At 38.1% G+C, this 24,207-nt stretch overlaps 1 protein-coding gene and 3 long non-coding RNA genes across 4 annotated transcripts in view; 2 read left to right on the forward strand and 2 right to left on the reverse strand.

The window, feature by feature from the left end:
• The window catches only part of LOC149097271 (uncharacterized), a 21,419-nt gene extending 3,016 nt beyond the window's left edge, over nucleotides 1–18,403 (forward strand). Inside the window, exons 3-4 of the long non-coding RNA XR_016204084.1 lie at nucleotides 4,425–6,248; nucleotides 18,384–18,403. This is a non-coding gene — a long non-coding RNA (uncharacterized LOC149097271). The remainder of the gene's footprint in view (nucleotides 1–4,424; nucleotides 6,249–18,383) is intronic.
• On the forward strand, nucleotides 9,719–11,173 carry LOC149097272 (uncharacterized). The gene is made up of 3 exons (XR_016204340.1): nucleotides 9,719–9,964; nucleotides 10,218–10,566; nucleotides 11,037–11,173. It is a non-coding gene; the product is annotated as an uncharacterized LOC149097272 (long non-coding RNA).
• LOC149097273 (uncharacterized) lies at nucleotides 10,839–12,120 on the reverse strand. Its single transcript, XM_089280331.1, has 3 exons — nucleotides 11,908–12,120; nucleotides 11,710–11,824; nucleotides 10,839–11,078 (listed from the first exon to the last, which is right to left on the reverse strand). Exons 1-3 carry the CDS (start codon nucleotides 12,086–12,088, stop codon nucleotides 11,063–11,065), a joined length of 312 nt encoding a protein of 103 aa, XP_089136457.1. The 5' UTR covers nucleotides 12,089–12,120; the 3' UTR covers nucleotides 10,839–11,062.
• LOC149097274 (uncharacterized) lies at nucleotides 17,046–24,207 on the reverse strand. Its single transcript, XR_016204085.1, has 4 exons — nucleotides 23,647–24,207; nucleotides 23,318–23,577; nucleotides 19,815–21,863; nucleotides 17,046–19,695 (listed from the first exon to the last, which is right to left on the reverse strand). It is a non-coding gene; the product is annotated as an uncharacterized LOC149097274 (long non-coding RNA).

Below are 24,207 nucleotides of genomic sequence, written 5' to 3' on the forward strand. Positions count from 1 at the left end.
GGAGTTTCAAAATCTTAAGGAAGAAGTGATTGTACAGTACCACGTTAATGCACAGCTTATTATCCTTGTGTATCCATTAAACTAGTCAACAACCCATTGTCCCCACTAGGACAAAATAATTTTGTTTTTAAAATTGATATAAAATAAAAGTCTCAACTTACCGGTAGTTTGGGAGGTTCTCTGGTATATTATAGGTTAAGGTATAGATGTATGGCAGTGATACAAGCAATTTTTGCTGCATGTTACACAGAAGATATTTGCATATCATATGTAGTTACTCAAGCGTTTGTCGCAGTGCACATATTTTTTCTATTCTTTGTTGTGACTCTTATTTAAAACCCCAAAAGCTGTGAACAAGACGGCTTGTAGGAAGTTGAGCTTTCTGTGTTAGCAAATGACAACCTTAACTTAAATGACAAAACTGGTAAACCATACATGTACAATTGCCCCTACTGTATTCTACATGTATACTTACAGCGTACAAAGTACTCACTTTCTTTCCTGCAATGGTTTGGGGCACAACAAACATAAATGAATTAAGAGAGGTTGAGGAGTTGAGGAGGCAGAGTAAAGAAAACTTTTGGATGCCACAAAGCTCTTAGGATGAGCTTGATGGCTATTAATGCAGTGTTCGACACTAACTTTCTTGCTAATTTACCCTTTGGGCAACTAGTTCTGTTTTTGTTGGTTCCCCGTGTGTCTTTTTAGTTGCCTACCTAGTAGACTTTTGGTGCCCATTAGAACTCACGAGAAAATTTCAACTTGCAGAAATGCTCAACTTTTTTATAAACTTGCCTTCTTGTTTTGGTGTTGCAACAGTGATTCATTGGGTGATTAATCAGTCATAGAGCACATCCCTCACAAGATTTTAAACATCCATGAACTGTGCCCACACATTTTGATGAGACTCCACTTTTCTAACAAATAGACCCAGTGAAGCACTTTTACTGGTCAAATACGATGAACCAACTGTCATGAATAAAAACATAATTCATGCCCAGAAGCACATCATTATCATTAATATTATTGTTATTATTTTTGTTGTCATCGTTGTTGTTTTTATTGCTATTTTTATTTATTATTATTGTTATTATTAATAATTGTCTTTTTAACTATATATTAAGGAATGGCAAAAAGATGGCTCAGCCTGTACCTGTAGTGGCTATTTTGTATTTGTAATCATAGATTAATAAAACTACTTCTCTTCCTCACCAGAGATCAGTCGGGGAGTAGCTTACAATCCTGACAACAGTGCCCCATTTCTTTTTGAGTCACAACAGTAAAACTTATAGCCAAAATATTGCCATACTGTACAATTTGTGTGGAAAGACTTTGACACAAAAGTTATTTTCAAATACTGTTGCAAAATGCATCTTTGAAGATTCAATGAGGTTATCAAGCATTTTATAGTATTTTAAGAACTAGGGATTAATGCTTTTTATGGTTCGCACGATCACTAATTGACTAGCCACTTTTATTTAGCAAGCTTTGGGGCAAGCTTCTCACAAAATTTGGGTTCATGGCTTGTTTTGGAAATGAGAGTCAATTGTAGAAACTTTCAGTGAATGTTAGAGTTGAGTTTACATGTCTTTGACCTTTAAGTTAATACTTCTGAACTTCTGCTCAAATGATTTCCCCGAAACTTGGGCATGGTTTGTATTAAGTCAAAATAAGCTGGTTCCAGAAATTGAGTAAAAGTATGCCAGCAAAATTTTTTTTACTGGTAGTGTTGTTGTCCAAAAAATGGGGTCCAGTCAAACACCAGTAAGAATAAAAATATTTTCCCCAGTAAATGGAATTAAGTAACATTATCACTGAGTGAAAGACAAAATATTTCCCAAAATTTCTTAGCCAACACTTCAAAGCCCCAAAATTTATGTTGCAAACTTTGACATGGGGTAGTGTGCCCACAATAACTGCAGAACCACCTTAAGTAATGATGAAATGGAATCAATAGAATAACCATGATAAGAATGGTGTTATCCTTTTGATACAATATTAATAACAAACAGTGGGGCTTGACTTTTCAAAATTACAGAAAAACTCAAATTGCATCTAGGGCCACCAGATCACAGTTTTCAAACAACATACATTTGAATAGAAAGGAATTGTTAGCCAAATTAACTTTAACTAAAAATAACAGACACTTTTTAAACATAAAGTGGTTTGCTATTAAACAGTTAAAAAACAGTTCCTTTATATTGCTATATGCAGAAACAAAAAAAATGAAAAGGGTTTGTCAAACACAACTCGATACACCACCACCACCCACATAAATTATGATACTCTCCCATGTAGATGTGGAAGGAAAACACCTTGTTTTCACTCTAAGAGGAATTGGAGTTTGCAAGCCCTGACAGCAAGCCCTGACAGTTGTTGTTGAGATTGGTTTCTTTGGAGTTAATGACAATAAATTTATTAACACCAAATTAATTGAGAGCACTCAACAACCAAACTGATGGCATTTTGTTGGGTTCTTCATTAGGCCGTTGTTGTTGTTGTTGTTTTTTTTAACATGACAGAACTCAAAAATGATATTGTTCGTAAAATGCTTGACAGTGGCCTTATAAATGAGTAGTTTTATGGACGTAATTTTGAAGATATGCTGTTGATGGACAAACCAAATAAGTCTGACATGTTTTACGGTCAACAAATTTGAAGATGGCTTGATCCATTTCCTGGACATTTCTCTGAAAAGAACATCCATTGACATTTATAGGAATCACACAAACACTGGACAGAATGTCTTGTTTTCTAGTCAAGTACGTTGACTTAGCAAAATTACTTGGGTTAGGCCTTGTTGCACCAGGCTTCTCGTATATGTGAAATAGACTCTCTCATTCAGAAACAAAGAACAATGATTAAAACTTTCTTTTAGGGAATGGCTTTCCTAAATCTGTGGCTTCTTATCTTGTGAGGTGTTTCAGACACAGTAGCTCGGAACCTAGAACATCTTATCCCAATAACAACAAGACTATGAGTTTTATGGATTTTAAATTCTAATGTGGGGTTTGGAACTGGCACTAGTTTTGCTAGGCTAATGATATAATTTTGAAAGCAGATGGGAGCTCCTCTGGGGGCCTGTCCAGGAATCCCCATCAATGTCCCAGACCAAAAATGGCATGTGCTTTTAATTATTACTTCATCTCATGCAGGAAGGAAGTGATGTCTGAACAGTTTTCATTGAAGTGCCTTGAAACCAGAACCAGAGTATTAACAATATTACAAACAACACAACAAAGAAAGTACAGGATGCAAAACAGAGCACAGTGATGCAAACCCAAATGCAAGATAATTTTGAAACCAAGTTGAAAATTGCTATGTAGAGTGAGACGGGTAACTGCAATCACAACTGGTGATTTGCTATTTGCGTGAAAAATTAGCAGACATTAAGTTGAAGGAAGTGAGTTTATAGAGAAGTCCATTTGCATCATATTAATCAAAAACTGGTTTTCTTATTTAGGTATAGAAATACAGTATGTTGATAAGTAGTTTCTTAGAAATCGATTTTGAAATAAAAACTAGCGCTAAAAAGTCACGACGTTTCGACCTCTACGAGGTCATTTTCAAGTGAGTAAATTTTTTACATTAGCATATAGCCATAAATATGTTAAAAACAACTCATAATAGATAAAAATGTGGCGAACGTTAAAATGTGATAAAATATGTGAAAAAGTGTTAAAAATAAAATAATCTTAGCAAGAATTGCTCTAAACAAATAATTTGGCGCGAATTGAATCGCACTGTTTGTTTAGCATTGGTTTCAGTTCTTTGATAAAAAAACATTTCAAAAATGAGGCAGCCAAGTTTGTTCTGAAACTTTCTTAAGATTCGAAAACTCTGTACGATGTCTTCTGTCGCCATATCGTGCTGCTCTCTGAGGTGGTTTCCGATTGCCAATCCTTTGTGTTCTTCAATTCGTTGGTGTAGGTGTCGGCACGTGTAACCGACATAGCCTGCATCACACAGGCCACACTGAAATGAATACACCACGCATTGTTGACTCACAAGAGGCTGCTTGTCTTCCCTGACCCTAATTTCATCCTTGATCTTTCTACTTGTGTAAACTGGGCTAATATCTGCGTTGATCTTCCGACTGAGGTCAGCCAGCTGTTTACGTACTACGTTTGCAGATTTCTGGTCCTTGTAGGGCAACACGATTCTGACTGGGGCTTCTCTTTTATCAGCCACTCGAGTATGTGAATCCTCGGACACTTTTGATTCAATAAATCTGCGAATGATTGACTGCACAAGGTCGTCAGGATAGCACAGTCGGGAAAAGATCTCTTTAAGGCGTTCACATTTCTCGTGAAAAAACTTCCACTTTCAAAATACAGTATGAATATTTATAATTTGAATTATAATAATATTACTGTTGTACTTTAGATTGTAATTCCAATGCTCTTTTTAAAAACTGATTTCAGTTTCATCAGGTAGTTTGGTGCTTTGGGCCCAAAACAGCAGCCTGAAAACGGTCCTTGTAAGTTGACAAGCCCTTGAATAGCCAGGAAGTTTCAAGAAATGGGCCCTGAAGGGGCAAAGGGCCGACTTCAGACACAAGTTAAAGCGAGTTTCAATTAGTCCAGCAAATTTATTTCACTTTCCGTAGGAGGAAGGTAAATTCCTAAAGATAAACATGAAACGAATTACTACAAATAACTAACTGAAGACGGCAGAAAACTAGGAGGAAAATACAAACAGACGATAAACTAAACGGCTTACCAAAATGCTGGCAACGGGGTTCAGGGAACCAAGAAGATACAGGTGTACCGGACGATAAACTAGCACTAAATGAACATGAAAGGATAACACAAATATATACGCAACGAAATTTACATACGACGCGAGAAAAAAAGCATGCAGAATGTGAAAAAATGCATTAACATACGGAACAAAAAAGGACACAAAACACGAAATAGCCGTAACAGGCCCCTTCACAGAAAGTTTCAGTTTTCCACAATATTGTTGTGTCTATTGATGAAGTAAATCCCTCTCCATATTTTTAATAGCCTGGCCAAACCATACCTGGAGGCATTAGATGATATGATCGATGAGGAGGAAGGGGAGTTACAAGAAGACAAAGAAGAAGAAGAAGGACAAGAGGATCAAGAAGAACAAGCGGAAGGGCAAGAAGAACAAGACAATGATGATGAACACCTCTACAGAAAGTTAATAGAGGATGAGTTTAGTGACAGTGATAAAATCAGTATTTATTTCGAGGATTTTTTAAATTTTTATCAGGATTTCTTTAACAGATGTATTAATAAGTAATAATTAAGTAAATAGAGGATGAGTCTGAAATTGTTTCGATTGTTCTACATTTACAACAGCTTATTCAAATTAGCCCAAGCTCAAAGGCTGAAGAAAATATGTCATTACTTTTTTTTTTACTAAATGAACCACAAATCACTGTGTTGCTTGTGACTAGTTTGTTGGATCTAGATTTAAGGGACAGAAGAGTGACAGAACTTTTCATCTTTGTAATAAGAACCCAGTCACAGTCGTGCCTGACTAACTGTGTCCACCTTCCTTGGATTAAATAAGCTAATCGAAATGCATGAATGGTGAAAATATGAAGCATCATGTAACCTGTTGATCAGTCGACAACTCCACCTCTCACATTTCTTTTCATAATTTGGATTTGCCAGATTTGAATGGAAGCCATAGGAAAGTTGTTGAAAACATGTGAAAAAATGATGAAAAAAAAATTAGTTTGGTGGCCTTTGTTAGAAGTGCACCACTCTAAATGCAATGATAAGTATTATATTAGTATGTCCAAAAGGCATTTATCTGTCAAAAATAGAATTTCTCAAACTAATTCTAACTTTGGTTATTTTGCCTTTGTAACAATACAAATCTCAAGATTATAGTGGTTTTATAACACAGGCTAAAAACATGCCCTAAAATACAATTTTCGAAAATGTTTGGATAAAGCAACGGTTTGTATCATACGTGAGCACTGCAGATAATTCAAGCGAATTAATTCAAGGTCACAAGTCAGATTGTTTTGGTTCGCCCGTGTGTAGAAAGATCTATAAGATTCCAGTTGATAGTGATAATGGTAATTATACCTGCTCATGAAAACACCAGTTGTATAAATTCCAGTCTAGCCATAAATAAATAAAAAAAAGATTTGTAATCTTCTTTGTCATAACTGAATTATGTTATTGAACTAGTATGAGGTCCGTGTTGGTAAAACATTGGTCGAGTTCTTCGCCTTGCAATGTTATGGCGAGATCCATAGACTTGTTAAAAAAAAGAAATACCCGTATCAGTATCCGACGTAAGTTTCATTCCATGTTCAATGCTAAATTCCTGAGGGGTGTGCCTACAAACGAGGACTAACAACAGAGCTATAAATCAATGAACATAATAAATCCCTCTAAGATTCTCTAACCGAAACAAGTGATAGGTTGAGGTATCACTGAATTCCTAATTTTCAACCTTCTGCTTTCATTTCATCGTCTCTTCCGGTCAATAACACGCACCCGTTGTAGCTAGTTCCAGCCGATCCCAGGAATGCAAATCTCATTAGCAGTCAGTGCTCTGTCTGATAACCATAACGAGTACTTTTAAGGGTATCAAGTCTTATATCCGAGATTCGGTGATATTTCTTTCTAAAAACAAAAACTGAAATAGTGTTCAACATAACCTTGCTCAGCACGTTTGCGAAAATCTATTGGTTCCTTTCAGAGGTTTCTTTGAGAGCACTCGGCTAACCTCCAGGTACGATTTCCGTACAGCGCCATACATTAATTATGTATGCAACTATCTCAAACTATCACATTATACTCAAACAGCAATCGTGAAAAGAACGAGTCAGTCAAAAAATTACATGCATAATTAATGTAAGGGGTGGTGCGAAAATCTTGCCAACCTCCCTGTCCAAATAAGAGAGCCCCTCTGCCAGTTTTATCCACATAGTATAATTTCCACTGACAGAATCGCTATGATTACGATGACGACCACAAAGCGCTTTGTGGTGTATTGAATAGGCCACAAAGCGCTTTGTGGTGTTTTGAATAGGCCACAAAGCGCTTTGCGGTGTTTTGAATAGGCCACAAAGCGCTTTGTGGTGTGAAAAATTGGAAAAACCAAATTATTTCAGAAAATAGCTGTGAGATATTTGCGAGTCAACGAGCCATCCAGTTTTCAGTGTTAAATCCCAAAATAAAACACCACATAGCGCTCTGTGGTGTTTTGAGTAGGCCACAAAGCGCTCCGTGGTGTTTTCAATAGGCCACAAAGTGCTCTGTGGTTTTTTGACTACTACTGCTGTTTTGTAAAGCAAAGCGAACTAGGAACAGTTAGAAAGCACTCCGGCCATAAAAATCTACTCGACAAGAAAATTTCTGTAATAAATGTTCGATGCTACAGGAGACGGCTTACCCAAAAAGGTTCAGTCAGCCTCAACAAACTTATACTGAGAAGAGGGCTTTCGCGAACCGGATTTCGTGTGAGTGACAAGATTGGGAATAGAGAAATATTGCGCAGATTGAGTGCTAGTTTTACAGCACCGAAACTAAAATTGGTTACACTGCTTCTCAGAAATTTTGTTTTGCCTCTGTAAGATCATTAAACGATCTGAATAATTTGAGGATAACCAAAGCGCGGAGTTTAATATTGGCTGGCCGGGAACACGCAGTTCGCAAACCGGAGAGCAACCACTGTTTAAATCTTCGATCGAACTTTCATGTTGAATTTGAAACTGAAAATACACTAAGCGGTCAATTTCCGATAGAAATCTTGTGAGGTAAATGCCATTCTTGCAAATAGTCGCTGCATATTTACGTTCAGAGTCACTCTGGTTCAGAGTAAAGACATACAAAGTCAAATACTACTTCCGTACGCTACCCCTCCAAAAATCAATTTTGCTCGAAGACCGAACTGCAACGGAGTTTAGTTACCAGTCTTATGCTGCGTGTTATTAGATAGAACGCATGATATGATTGGCTCCGTATATCACATTACGTCAGAGGACATGTCTGCTACATAGGACATAACTGCAACGGTACACATGAAACGCTACAACCATGAACCGCGCTCGGCGCATGGCCGCGCGGTTAATTAGAATTTTTTTGTGACTTCACTCCCCAGACTTGACTTAACAAAGGAAGCAACGGTCGCCCATAGCAACCGAAAAACACCAACATAACAAAGCCGACGTTTCGGACAAAAAACTCCAGAATTATCGCCTGAGAGCTTTAACGTGAATGGGAACCTCTTTTTCGAACTTTTTTCAACTGATTTAGACGAAAGACTGGCCTCGGCGGGCTACAAAAAAAGACCAAGAGAAAAAACAGAACAAGACAGCAGAACAAGCCGACAATATTTCATCGCGTGCCTTCCGGCACGAAAACGAAACTACAGCTTACTTCTGGATAAATTCAGCCTTAGAAGCCAGCAACTGGTCCCAAATTACTTTCTATATCCTTACAAATGACCTGATTTCCATCTCCGAAAGATTTTGCCCCAATTTTGAGCAAATAAACATTTCGCCGATGGCGACCGCCATTACGGTAGCTTGCATACTAAATTAGCTAAGTTAACAAAAATCTCCCGTGCGGGGGGATATGACAAATTTGGTGAGAATCGAAAGTAACGCCAATTTTCTGTCACGTTTTCAATCTGTGGTCACTGGAGTAACCAAAATCGATACATCGGTCGGGATAGGGCTTTTTTTTTATATGACTTGGGTGACTACTTTGCTAGCCCTTTACTCGTGGAAAACACCAATCAAATTTAATCATGACTTTTAAGAAAGAAAGCTGTTGTTAATAGTGTTATTATTGTGTCGTTCATATCGTTCATACCCATACATATCCCGAAGAAAGTTCTAGATTAAGACCATTACGTCATCGGAGATTTGTCAACGGCTACCACTAATGGTGCAATAATACAGTTTGTGTTGATCAAGTGATGTGATGTCTACAGTAAGAAAAGAATCAATGACTGCTTTGGAATGTGCACTGCGTTCCGATGGTAGTGCTAAGCGAACAGTTAAATTTTAAAAGCGCGGTTACAAGATCTAACAGATCTTCTTGTTACCGATAGACAACATTCCCCGCGTGTCAGCCACGCTTCTTTGCTCGTGTTTTAGTATCGGATGTCAGATTGCTCGACCTCGTCAGCGAGCGTGCTCGCTCGTTTTCTCGCCCACCCGCGCCACCCTTTCTGTTTATGCCTTTTAGTTTATTGGTCCGCCCGCGGACGCTTCTTTGTCAATAAACTTTGTGCCCAAACATTGCAGTCTGTGTTGATATCTTTAGTGATTAGGGACAATCTCCAATGTATTACCATTGCGGTGGTCATTGTCTTTTCTCCCACTGGGTGCGCAATACAAGCAACAGGACAGGTAAGTCAATTTCATTATTTTTTCCCCTTATTTTGAACTATTTTGTACGATAGTTATCAGTCCGGAATATGAAAGTGAAGAATGATCATCGCAGTTAATTTTCCAATTTAAGCAACTGGAAAGAAGAAGCCTGAAAAAATCAGGGCTTCAGCGGGATTCGAACCCGTGCACCGGTATCGCGGAGGTCACGGGTTCGAATCCCGCTGAAGCCCTGATTTTTTCAGGCTTCTTCTTTCCAGTTGCTTAAATTGGAAAATTAACTGCGATGATCATTCTTCACTTTCATCTACAACCGCAGTTCATATATGAATTATTTCATATAAGCTTCACATCAGTCCGGAATATCCCAATAAATTAGGACAGTCATGACGTCATGAAGCTATTGTTAGCAGGTAAAACGGCGGACCTTTTATGCGGACCAAGAAAATGTGTTGTTTCCAGTCTCGCATAGAGTCTGGTCAGCATTATCCAGGACTTTTTGCGACCAAACGTTGAGAAGGAGAATAAGCGGCCATTTTGGTAGTGGGAGAACGTTGATTGTCTTCTAATCATTGAGTTTTGTTGGTGTCAAGCGACGATGTAGACGCGATTTTGTGGCCAAATATTAAGGTTAGTAAAGTGTACGCGTTATTTTCTAGTATTCACGTATTTTTCATAGAGCTGTGTATATTTTTTACTGGTTCTAGTGTTGTTAAAGTTTCATCATGCCAAATTACACGGTTGTAAACAACGTCGATATTTTGTAAACTCTCTCTGAATTTGAGGCATTACAAGCGTACCTGAACCGCTGTTGTTATAAGGCTTGAGTAATGCATCGTTCCTTCATTTTCATGACAGTTGTTTTCAATTTCTCTCTCTTAAGTACATGGAAGAGCATACTCGACTGCTCGAGGCACTTTGCCGAATTTTTGGGGAAAAAACAAAGGGAAAAGAGAGGAAATAAGACGTCGCTAAGTACGCGGACGAAATTAAACAAATTTGGGAGGTCTCTGTTTTGGTGGATTCTCCGAATGTGCACCCCAGTTTTATCACTGGAGAGCCAGCAGCCTGTTGAAAACCACCTACAGCACAGAAGTGGCAGCGAAACAGACAGGCCAGGGGTACTGCAGTGGTTCCCTGTAAATGGATGCTATCAGTATCCCAAGGAATGGCACAAAGGATAGAGAGATTGTTTGTGCTCATTTACCAGACGTTGAGGGCCATGCAAACATGTAAGTTAAGGTTTGTAGGGTGCATTGCACTCTTTTTTTTTTTGGCATTTTTTAAAAACTATACACACTGCAGCTGTTCTGGTAGATGATGATTCTTTTCACCTCCCCATGAAGCTGGAATGTACCAGAAAGTAATGTTTTTGCAAAATAATTTTTATGAAGGCAAAGACTAAAAAGGTACGAGAGTTTAGAATGTAGTGTCGAGTGTTGAACATTACTAATTGTGAAACCAATGGAAAACATTTATTGGTTGTGAACAGGAAACATATCAGTTTGGTTAAGAATATGTAATAAAAAATAGAAAACATAAGAGTTATCAGACCACTTGAGGGCAATCTCTTATTTAGTGAGACTAATGTGGTAACTACATTCAAAATAAATTCATATATTAAAACGAAAAATACATTTGTAATAATATTGACATCTGTAAGCAATGTAATAATCTTCTAAGTGCTTGTGATTTGTTTCAGGTCCTGCATTCTGCTAAGAGGCAAATTCAAGGTCGAGAGTACCTAAAGAGTGAATAAAATAAAATGGATTTCACTTTCAAGACTGAATTTGTTTTGTATACTTTAAATAAATATATAATAAAACCTTGGGACATGTGGATGGATTGTGAATGCTCCCTTGTCAACCTGTCCAGGAATTATATTTTGATATTTTTGGGTAAATAACTTGTGAAAGTCAGCAATTATATGTAAGTTTTCATAATTTAAATGTGGAAATCAGACACGATATCTTTTAGCACAGTAACAAATAGATACAAGAAATATTTGAAATGAATACCAAAATGGAGAAATTTCAGATTTACAAAGAATATATTAACAGAATTTTTGACTATCCCTGGATCTGACAACACTAAAATTTTGGATACATTTTTTCTAGCTTAGTTTATTTTGTATAAAAGAACAAGAATTTCTCACTCGTATGCGTTATTGAAAATTCTGTTTTAATGATGATTTCATTTCCTCGATTTAGCCAAAACGTATAACATTTTGGACATCTACAATTTATCTTTGCTGGCATTTAAGAACATGCGCGTGCTGTCGATTTCGGCCCGATAATCCCTAGATAGGAGGAAAGCCTCAATTCTCATATCGATCATTTCTGTGCTTAGAAAAAATGCAGAGTACAGATGCTTACCGATTGTACGGTCTCTTTCCAAAGAATGATAACAGCAGCTCGTCAAACGTGGCCCGCATTACGTTCTGTGGTGCTTCCTTCGGTTCGAGGATAATCGTTATCTGGGCAGAATTGTCTGTGACATGGAACGCGAACACAAACTTTCCTTTTATTTTATAATTTGGACAGTATTTAACTCAATTCGAGATAAATATATACCTCCTGAAGGCCCGCATTCATGGCATTGGAAAGTATTCGCGACTCTTTTTGTCCGCCATCTTGAATCTCTTGGTTTGTTGTGAAACACAACTTTCCAAACAAAACATGCATTCTCATTGGTTGAAACGTGAGTTTCTATGGTGTTCCATCCCCGCCAAAAATCAACTTTAGCACTCGACATCTAACTTTAGCTCTCAACATCCAACTTTATATCACTCAACATCCAACTTTATAGCTCTCAACATCCTACTTTAGCACTCAACATCCAACTTTAGGGCACTTAACATCTAACTTTAGCAATCAACATGCAACTTTAGCACTCAACATTCAACTTTTTAGCAATCAACATCCAACTTTAACACTCAACATCCAACTTTAGAACTCAACGTCCAACTTTAGCCATCAACATGCAACTTTACCACTCAACATCCAACTTTAACACTCAACGTCCAACTTTACCACTCAACACCCAACTTCAGCAATCAACATCCAACTTTAGCAATCAACATCCAATTTATCAATTTCGAAATTATCCTGTCGAAATGGTTTGATATTTTTATTACAAGGAACTTCTAAGTTTAATGTTGAATCGAAGTTAACCTTTTATTAAGGATTCAAGTTTGAATATTGCATTCCGACCACGGGCTTTCGTTCATTCAGCTTCGTAAGTCGAGCTTTCTAAAATGTACAGTCTCTGCGAAATGTTGACTTCGGCTTTGCGAACGGCGTACAATTTCCGCCAAAAAGTGTCAAATGTCAAAAGGTTACGTCACGTCCACAAGGACCTGGATCTGGTGGGTCAAAATGGCGGATTTCTGCAGTGTTGTGGAAGCCATAAATGACCTGGTTGTGAGGATCGAAAGATTGGAAGATTCTTGCGAAATCGGGTCGATAGTGTTAAAATTGGATTATATAAATAGGATGCTGGTTAATCTCGATGTTCCGATGACATTGTGAACGTAATGAGTGGTTTGTACGAGACTGTTGTGGCCATTAAAGCAAATCACAGCACCCAAGCTCGTCATGGTTATCAGGGACAGCTGCGTCATAGTGCGGTTCGAGGACGACCTTCGTTTCAAATACCCCAAGAGCAATTATCCTTTCTTTTGGACCAGGGTTTCAAAGTATCGGAAATCGGCGTTTTGTTGGGTGTAGGACAGAGGACTGTTCAAAGGAGAATGTCAGCGTTTGGCTTGAGTGTTTCTGGCGAGAGCTTTTAAGCTTACCTGTAAAAGGTTTTCTCTTTATTTTCTGTGATTTGTACCTATATTTTGAAAGTTTACTAGGTTGGAATTAGCACTATTACCACGAAGTCCTTTTCTGTTGCTGTTGATCGTTAATGCCATAGATTTCATTCTTCTATTTTTCATATAATTTTAATTCTCATTTGCATATTTTAAATTTTAACTGAGTTATTTTATCTTTTTCTAATTTTTAGCAACCGCAGGTGAAATTTAGCGAATACCAATCAGTTTCGAATAACAATTAGTTTTTAGCGAAAGCGAATACAATTTAGCGAATGCGAGTCAACTTAAGGTTACAGTATACCTTCGGGTCGGCAATTTTCTTCAAATTTGGATTTTTGGGTCAAAATAGTGGTCGAAGAATAATCTCTAATTTCTGAAAAAAAATTTTGAAAAAGGCTAAATATTGGCGGAGAAATGGCGGTTTTACGTTTTCACCGGAAGTAAAAGTTTACCTCTTGATTGACAGCCCTATGGCGCGTATGCAATCTACCGAGACGATTTTCGCGTGAATTACCTATATGGATGTCACGAATTGACTACTCAGTTGATCAGCATTGTTGTTCTGACTACCCAGCAACTTTGATAGTAGGCGTGTCTCTATTAAGTTATAAGTAAACATAGACCACGTTTAAACCATGGACAGGTTCGAAAAAGCGAAAACAGCGAAGAACGAATGAAAATACATCAATGAGTGAAGAAGCGAAGGTTCGCCACGCGGATGAAGCTATAGTTATCGTATAAGGCGGGCAAATATTTGTGGTAAGAGAAAAGAAAGGTTACGTAAAAATTTCCGAACTTGACAGCAATAACAGGGATGCTGACAGAGACTCTTCTGATGAGTCCGATATCGACGAATCGTCGGACTCATTGAGACCATTTGAAATATTATCCATGCACAGTAGCCCACACACAGTTGCTCTCCGCGCTGTCTTTTGTTTGTTTCCTTTGCTCAGCCACTCTAGCCTTCGTATCCTTTTTAGTCTTCCCCATTTTGCCAGACCAGCTTCAAGAAAAACCGAGCTACAGAAAAATTATCTCTCTGCCTTCGGTTCCTTGAGCGCATTGCGAAACACAAGAGTTTTTTAGAGATTCGCGCGTAAATTTCACCAGGAAGTTAGCGGTAGTAAAGTTTCCCTGCACTGATTGGCTTAGTTATCTGAGAACCCAGTTGAAGGCGTTTGTGGGCGGAGTTTGTTTGCGAAGCAGAAAATTTTTCTTAGCGCTGTTTTCTCGAATAAATTTTTTCACTTGAAGCAGACACTTTAAAGAGTTATAACTCAAAGGGAATTTGTTCAATTGCTCTTAAATTTGGACAGTGGCTAGTTTAACATATAAACTACAAAAGCTTGTCTGGGAATTGTTAATTTCGAAATACTTTTTCTTCGAGAGCGATTTTTGTACGATCACTCCACATTTTTTTAATCCTATTTCGAAAATGTTCTGTAACTTTTTACTGCAATGGAATATGCCAAAACGCAGACGCCTTTTTTAAGCGCTTTGGGCCCTGAAACCGAGGAAAAAATTAAATTGGCGAAAAACGAAATTCGCTTTGACTTGTAGCTTTCGAAAGGTGAATTGGGCGCTCGCATTTAGTGGTCGTGAAAAATTCGACAATTAATTTTCTTTCAAAATTCTTGGTATAGTTTGATAGCCAGCTCCATAAGCTTTAATTTGATATAGGGGTTTAGGTATCTACAGCTTAAACTGCACGCGCTACATCGCTTGCGCGCGAGACACCCCTGAAGGTATACTGTAACCTTAAGCGACAGCGAATAAAATTTAGCGACAGCGAATTAAGTTTAGCGACAGCGAATGAAATTTAGCGAAAGCAAATTAATTTTTAGCGACAGCGAATTGAAGTTTAGCGACAGCGAGTTAACTTTAGCGACAGTGAATTAAGTTTAGTGACAGCGAATTAGATGTAGCGAATATTGAAACAAATGGGCGACCATAGATGACAGTGAGACAAATGATGATGAAGTACCATTATACGAAGGTGCTAAAGTGTAGAAGCTTGGTGCACTGATTATAGTAATGCTCTTTAGCCTGAGACATAAGCTCTCTGGACAAGCTTTGATCGATTTGGTCAAAGTCCTACATGCTTTGCTTCCTGATGGTCATAAATTTGTCAGTTCTGCTTATTTACTCAAGAAATACTTCGCTGATCTTTTTGGAGAGCCTGCCCCTAGGAAGCATTCTTATTGTGGAACTGTCTTAAGCAGCTGAGCGTCACACAAAATACTTTTCATATGTGATTCTCCCTAGATATGACAATGTACAATGTAAAATCTCCAGATTAATGTAGATACCATCCTATTTTCTAAGAGGCAATTTGATTCGTTATTTGATACAACCCACACTGTGATTGGCGTGACGCACACAGGCTTGACTCCCTCACTCACTCACTGACCACATAGCCCTTCCAGCCCCAAAGAGAAATTTGTGCATAGAAATACTTAAGTTAAGAGAAAACTTTCCTCATTTTATACGAGTCATAAGTTTACCTCTTACAGAACGCAGCAACACTTAACTTCGCCAAAAATAGCAAGAAAAAGAAATAACCTATCTGGCACTGTAAGTCTGATTAAATCTGATTTGGCGCCACGTAGTCTTCAAAGAACATTTGAACAGTTTCCATACTTTTTTACCTTTAAAAAAAGATCTCGGACTGAAACGAATGTCATAAAATGCCCGTGAATTAAGAATATTATACTGCTGCTGCAGACACAAAAACTGTCCAAAGATGTTAGCTTCTTTTTTGTTTAATATCCTGGAAACAAGAGGTGATAAGTTGTCAGCTCTAACTGAATTTACTCCCATGTAAAAAACAAAAGTGTTAAGTTACCATTTGTAACTAAAAATAGCAACATCTCGTTTTGTTTGTTCAAACATTTCATGGGAACAAGTCGTGACGATTCGTCAGCTCTAATTGAATTTACTCCCTTGTGAAAAACAAAAGTGTCAAATTACCCTTTGTAACCAAAAAATAAAAATATCTTGTTATATTTGCATACAACAAGAACAAAACAATTGTTACCTGCACTTACAATTGTAAACGTTAGAACTATTTCAAATCTAAATAGTCTCGTCTCCTCTAAAACATGTCCTAAGAACAAGAAGCGACGATTCATGACCTCTAATTGAATTTACTCCTTATGAGAAACAAAAGTATCAAGTTACCCTTTGTAACTAAAAATAAAAATATCTCGTTCCATTTGCATACTACTAACTCATGAACTGCTTCAAAACTTAAGACTCATCTCGTTCATATATAACTAGCCACCATTACACTGAAAATTACGCACTCTAAAAGAACCCAATGTATGTATGTAACTGTCACCCTCCCCTCCAAACCGGACTGAAAATCTCAAACCGGCAAAATACACGCCAGTCTTTATTTTTCAAGTACCAAAGTCCTTGTGTTTAATACAATAAAACGCTCAAGACTTCATATACAGTGTACCTCACTAAATCTTGAACGAAAACAATTTTCTTTTTCTTCTACTACAATTCGTGCTGGCGAAAACCGAAAACCACGATAACATTGAAGAGAAATGATTTAGTTTCATTTAAAACGTATCTTCTCATTCCAGTGGTAAACAATAACCATTATAATTGTAAAATTGTCAGATAATATCTTTTTGTTCTGTTAACCAAATTAATCGTAGTCTCTTCGCTTTTTACATTGAAACTCATCAACGGATGCTGAAATTAATGACACGCCTGGAACACTCATTACGAACTCTGCAGCAATATTTAGGTTTCAATACAACATGCAAACGATTTGAACCTGGTCGCAACCTCTTCACATTCCCAGTAGTGCATTCCGCCTCCCTAAAATACAATTGTTCCTATCATAGAAACCACATCAACCTTTTTTTCATTCACATCTTAAATTCAAAACCTTATCTAATGGGAAAAGCTCACCCTTCATCGCATGCTCTTAGTTATATGCCAAACACTGTTTCTTTGCTTGATTATCCAGTTGCAAATGATCATCAAACCCGCCCACAAATCCTCAGCCTAACCCACAGAAGATGTCGAAGTAAGCCCAATTTATGAATACTTCCTCCTTTTTTATAGAAGAATAGATATGGCCGTTCTGAATGGTATCGGGATCAAATCTTCTCACATACCATTTACCTTTACAACGAGAAATTTGATTAGCTGTGTATAGTAGATCCAATCTGATTGGTGTGACATACATGCATCTCTCACTCACTCACTCACTCACTCACTCACTCACCAGTAACACGGCAACACAGTGAGAACGGTCGATTAAAAATAAACAAAAATCTTAGAAATCAGTATTCACAAAACTGGCTTGAGACTAAGAACAGTTCATCAACAACTTCAAGGGAAAAATTTACGCACAAGGAAGTTAAAAAGAGTTATCAATTTGAAAATTACCTGAAAACGGTTACAAACTCAGCACACAGAATTAGCCTGACAAGGCTTAGGTTAGGATGTCACGCATTACGAATACGAAGTGGAAAATATGAAAATAAAGGAGCATCAATCCCAGTAGAGGAAAGAACATGCTTAGTATGCAAAGAAAATTGCGTAGAACACGAACAGCATTTCTTAATGTACTGCCAGGGGTACGCTACCATAAGAGTTGAGCTCCATTCTCACATTTCAAACAAAGATGCACTTTACGCAAATCTGAGCGATAACGAGAGAACTAAGTACTTACTTAGAACTGACAATAGAGTTACATCAAAAATAATAGGTAAATATATCAATTTAATGTTTAAAAAAAGAAAAGAGATTCTCAACTTACAAACGAAATGAGCATTATAATTTTTATGTAATTTTATTTGAATTATAAAAGAATCAAGTGAATGTTATTTCTTATTGTACTAGTTAATGTTAAACCTTTATTGTAAACAGACCAATACCTCCCTTTGGAGAGTAAGGCGCAATAAAGATATACTATACTATACTGTACTATACTATATACTATACTATACTCACTCACTCACTCACTCACTCACTCACCCACCCATTGACCCGTCCATAACATACCCGACGCGCCGACTAAGAGGTATTTGTTTTACAAAAAAATAACTCAAAAATGGTAATTATTTCATCAGTGCGTATTGCTTTGCTGGTAATTGAACATAATGGTCACGTGACTATCACATGACATAATTTAAGATTCAAAGGCAATGGTTAATTTGTTGTTGTATTAAAAAAGCAAGACACTAGGCATAATAGCCCCAGAAGGCAAAAAAAAAAAAAAAAAATTGGTATTTTGCATCAGCCTCGTTTCCATGTAAGAGCCATGTATGCCATATTTTTGACATGTGCATTCCACGGTTCTGGAAGAAAATTTGGCATGGCTCCATATCGGGAAATATTTGTCTTATAGAGGTTAGTAACCCCGCAAAGTTTGATGCTTTTATCAAAAAACGAACAATTTTGTCCCTTAAAGTGCACCTAACCCCAAAAATTTTTTTTCGCTAGAACGAATCTACTTATTATTTGAAATAGTTCTGCGAAAAAAGTTTTGAATTCCGTTAAATCCTCGATTTTCTGTGCCACGACGAAATCTCGAAAATAGCTCCAAAACACCGCCATTTTGTTTCACGACCGAGTTTGAGGAGAATGGGTCCAGCGGCTCTTGTGACGTCTACCCAGGAAGGTTGGATATCTCATTTCCTCTCATTTCCTTCAGGATGGTGCAATACACATTCGAAAAGTGCGCAGAAACGCCTTCCAGAGGTGCTATCGGCTGTTGCAGCAATATTCCAGATTTAAAGAAAGATATACTGTACAATTTACTGACGATGATCGGCTAATGGTGCAATAAAGACGTAAACGATGGTTGATTTTGTCGAACCGAAACAAGCGAACTGAATCTGTGAGAACCATTGAAGAACTCTCACTGGAATTTGTTCCGCAGACTTTCGAACGCTATTTTCATAAATTTTCTGCTTAAAGCTAACCAGCAATTTGTAGAAATACTACCTACAACCTATATCTTCCAATCCCGCAGTATTTATAACATAACCGCCAAGTTGTGTGATCCGGTCATGATCAAGAAGCGTTATACTGATATGTAAATAGATCGTAACTGTACGCCGCTAACCAACGCTTATTTCTCTTTCGATTTAGATGAAAGTCGAAGATTAATCCTTTAGAATTACATGATAACAAAATTGTTAGACTCACAGAGTTTTTCGAAGGTTTGGAAATCAACAGTGCGACAAAGATTCTGTGCAATAGCGTCGAAAATATGACCGCGTAACATTATCTGCGGACCGCTTAGGGAACACATCCTTTTCGCTTATCCGACGAATTTCACTGCAAACTTTGAAAACAATTTACATCGTTTATTTGGAGTTACGACTTAAAACGTGTGACAATGTGAAATCGGTAATTGTATGAAATGTTTCCTTCCGCCTTGCTTCCCGCAGCTTCAAAAATACAGGTCCAAACAATACGATTTTCAATCGATCGAAGCCAATGTTTTGGAGGTCATCAAGTCTCGAAAACTGCAACACGTACGTCGCTCTTATAAACATGAAGCATTCAACTGAAAGTAAAACACAAACTGGATTTAACAGAACCTTGACAAAATACATTCTCGGTAAGGACAAATGTAAACGGGCTATAAACACGCGTGGCAATCTTATGTTTAGTTGACGAAATTACCATCCAAAGCAGTCCTTGAGTTTTCTTTCCTGCTTTTCGTTTGCCTGCTCCTCCACTTCGCATCTAGCTTTCCATTCCTAATATACAAGCAGCTCGTCCGCAAAGACGTCTTCCCCGTCGTCGCTTGAAATATTGTAAATTGCTCTCAAAGCTCTAAGCAGTGAGTTCACAGTTGTCGAACGTGCTTGATCGAAGTTTATTTCGGAGCCTTCCGAATCGAAACTTAACTCTGACTCCAGTGACGAAAAAGAAATGATTCTGAGACAAAACTTGGACGTTTTAGTCCCAAAATACATCGGAACGATTAGTTTTGCGTTCTATTTTCTCGAGCAAATACAGAGAGTTGACTGAGGCGCTATTGTGTTTGGTTCCTGTGTAGACGTCATCAGGTACCGCCGACCCAGACTCCCTAAAACGCGGTCGTGAAACACTTAATCGCGACTTTGAAAGGGCATAGAAAATCGAGGATTCAACCAAATTCAAAAATTTCTTCGCCCAAATGCTTCAAATAAAGTCTAGATTTGTTTTAGCGAAAAAAAAATTGGGGGTTAGGTGCACTTTAACAGCTGGACTATTTTCTGTGGGTTATGGTTGAAGATTATGTGGGCGGGTTTGATAATCATTTGCAACTGGATAATCAGTCAAATAAACATACTGTTTGGCATATAACTGCGAGCATGCGATGAAGAGTGAGCTTTTCCCATTAGATAAGGTTTTGAGTTGTAGTGAAAAACACGGCCGAGAGTTGATTAGAGTCGAACTGTTGCGATGCTTGGGCTCGCTCTTGGCTTATCGGAGCACACTCGCGGAGTGGAACACACTCAACTGCTCTACAATCAACTGAATCTACTTTATTGCTTGAATCAACATTCTTATAAACATGATGGTAACTAACTAATGCGTGATAGAAAATACAGAAGATATAAGGAGTTTCCTTTGGGATAATTTGGGATAAACAACTTAATTCACCTTTTCGGCGTTAGATTTCACCTGTAGTGTCACGTGATTTATGATGTAAACAAACCGGGAAAGTTCGGACATCTGAGTCAATCACGGACTACACGTGTACGAAGTTTTCAAGTTCGTCAACTTCCCGTTACTACTAATACAATTTTCCCTCTGCCTTAAGTCTTTGAGCGTAGAATAGTTTCAGCTTCAAAATGGCAGAAAAAAAGAATAAAGGCGACTTCAACGCCATGAATGTGGCAGAAATTAAAAAATATTTGCAGCAAGATGGCGTTTCAGTAAGCGGTTATTTGAAAACTTCGCCCGTGGAAATCGCTTCCGCAGTGGAAAGAATGGTTTTGCCAGTGGATCCAAACTTCGAAAAAGATCAAACCCCTGATGCCGACAAATTAATAGTTCACGACATGCTAATTCCCAAGCCATTTTCCCCGAACACCGTGAACAACTTCAACTCGTCGCCGCCGTTTGGGTTGTACGACATTTTTAAAAGGCCCTGCGCCTAAGAAACGACCGATGATTTCCGGCTAAACAATAAAATCGGCCGATTTTTATCTCCAAGTAGAGGTTACCGAATACTATCTAAAAATGAATTTCTTTTGTTTCAGTTTCGCTTTAAACCAAAAATATTGAGCCGCAAACTTTTTCCGTCTGATAGCAGCAAAATCAAGCCGAAAATAAGCCGCCGCAAAAAAACTGTTCAGAAATTACTATCGCAACGCAAAATAATGAGAAAACTACACAGTGTTGAAGAAAAAGGCCTTTTAATGCAATATCATTCGATAAAATCAAAAAACCTCCGAAGCGATTAACAAGTAAAATTTCAAATATTGCATACTAAATTAGATGGAGCGTTGGAGCTGATTTTAAAATAATTACTTTCTCAAAAGTTCAACGCTTTTGAAAGCAATCACAGTGATGAATTAGACATTGGAGGGATACACATCATGTTTCTGGAAAAACGTTTTTCGGCCAAAGTATATTGACCTTGCACAAAGCGTTATCCTGCTACTTCGGCGAAACAATTCTCTTTTGCCAATACGGCCGTGGATAGCGTGTTAAACGCCACTTTAAACCTCGCTAGGCCTTCAAAGACCATCCTGAGTAGAAGGATGTAGAATTGAAAGAGAAAGGAAGATGAAAAATACGCAGAAAAAGAAAATAGCTCGAAATTACCATCTGCTAACGAAAGTTGAATCTGGAAAATGTCCTCGCGTGACAGCGGCCATTGACGTCATTTGTATAAATAGCGGCGGAATCCAAACGAATGCATAAATACGAAAACAATTTTTCCCGGCCAGAAAAACGTTTTTCCAGAAACGTGATGTATATCTCTCCAATGTCTGATTCATCACTGTGATTGCTTTCAAAAGCGTTGAACTTTTGAGAAATAATTATTTTTAAATCAGCTCTAACGCTCCATCTAATTTAGTATGCAATATTTGAAACTTTATTTTTTAATCGCTTCGAAAGTTTTTTGATGTTTATCGAATGATATTGCATTAAAAGGCCTTTTTCTTCAACACTGTGTAGTTTTCTCATTATTTTGCGTTGCGATAGTAATTTCTGAACAGTTTTTTGCGGGGGCTTATTTTCGGCTTGATTTTGCTGCTATCAGACGGAAAAAGTTTGCGGCTCCATATTTTTGGTTCAAAGCGAAACTGAAACAAAAGAAATTCATTTTTAAATAGTATTCGGTAACCTCTACTTGGGAGATAAAAATCGGCCGATTTTATTTTTTAGCCGGAAATCATCGGTCGTTTCTTAGGCGCAGGGCCTCTTAAATATTTGATTTACCACTCAACCGATTACGACAGGCAGGGAATCGCCGCTTACAAGTCATATGAAGATTATCGCTTATTCGCTGATGGTTACGTGGAACTTTTACTAACTGCTCAGTTGAATCAAGAGGGTGTTCTTGTATATGTAGCCAAAGTGCGACCTTTCATGATAATCAAAACGGATGAAGGAAAGGAGCACTACGATCTCTGGTTTATTCTCGAGGGTAGAGGCACAAACCGAGGCAGCGTTCTTCAGGCACGATGCAAGTGTAAAGGTGGCAGAGATGGGGGATGCAAGCACCTTGCGGCCGCCACGTACTTTTTCATCAGTTTCTGTTGATTTGAGACTCGATCAGTTCAGGAAACTCGTCGATTCGCTCTTCCGGTTCGAATTTCTCAGGGGCACCCAACGACCGTTTTCTCTCAAATGCTTTTTAACGCTGTTTTAGGCTATCTGGAGTACTTTTAAAGCTCTGTGGGTTAATTTTAGGTTGCGCCAAAAAAAAATTTATCTCTTCGGTTATTCCAGGGGTACTTGAGTATTCTCGAATCTATTAGGGTTTTTTTGTTCATTTCCCGAATACCTTAGGTCTTATCACCTTTCCGAAAATGATAGCTGACCTTTTTTGGTACCCAAACCGACGTTTTTAACAATCCGAAAACAACAGACATTGAATTTCTCATATCACGAAAGTTCGAGGCGACAATTCTCTTCAGAAAATCAGAGGCGATTAAAGGCCTTCCGATCAGATAATTTACCGAAACGATCCGTTGGGTGCCCCTGATGGGGCCTGATTTCTGCATGCTTTCCTCATCAGGCTCTCCTGAACTCGCCACTGGCTCTGAGCTCAGATCTAAAAGAGTCATGGCGGCGGCACGTTCTTCTTTAGATTTGCCAGTATGGCGATTAAGCGTCAGTAGGGTTTTAGCCACTGATCGTTCAAGACAAATTTCTTGCTTCTCGCTTTGTCTGCCTCCCGTTCACAAGATGCCTTTCGTTTACGATTCAGTCACGACACCTAGGCACGGTATAAAATATTAATTCAAACGACAAAAAATGTTATAAAAGCACATATTGATAAACGCACCCTTTCTTTACTGGCAACGGCAGATATAGGATCAGGATCCTCTTTTGTTAGTCCAGTTCCACCGACAAAATGTAGACTACAAATGTAACTGTCTTTCGTGCACACGAACGAGTCACCGCGCTTTTAGCCACTTTTTACCTTCTCTCGTTTTGTCTAACTGCGCCAGGAAAACGGAAGAACTCCACTGGATCGCCGTTTGGGTTTCTTTTCCACGATTCAGGATATCGGGAATCGTTTTTACATGTAACAAAAGCACATCTTCTAGTCGTGACCATTCTGTTAGAACACTACTTATCGAACTCGTGTGGTTGACTAGAATGTCCGAACTTTCCCGGCTTGTTTACATCATAAGTCACGTGACAATACACGTGAACTCTAACGCCGAAAAGGTGAATTACGACATAACCACAATTTCACAGATACGAGTGATTACTTACGTAAATCCTGCGGAACTAGGCGTTTAAGCGAGCAGAATCCTACGCTAAAACTTGTTGCTAGAAGGAACTAGCCTTCCTACATGTTTAAAGACAGAAAACACGAACTATATTCTGCGACACGTAC

This window comes from Orbicella faveolata, unplaced genomic scaffold (genome assembly GCF_042242905.1).
Source record: "Orbicella faveolata isolate gen_17 unplaced genomic scaffold, um_ofav_v1 contig_47, whole genome shotgun sequence".
Taxonomy (NCBI): domain Eukaryota; kingdom Metazoa; phylum Cnidaria; class Anthozoa; order Scleractinia; family Merulinidae; genus Orbicella; species Orbicella faveolata.

Bases quoted from the DNA above. Each gene is read 5' to 3' on its own strand.
- LOC149097273 (XM_089280331.1), bottom strand. From the start codon at position 12,088: ATGTCGAGTGCTAAAGTTGATTTTTGGCGGGGATGGAACACCATAGAA. The intron at 11,825-11,907 runs GTATATATTTAT...TCCATGTCACAG, and splicing joins TGAATGCGGGCCTTCAGGAG to ACAATTCTGCCCAGATAACG.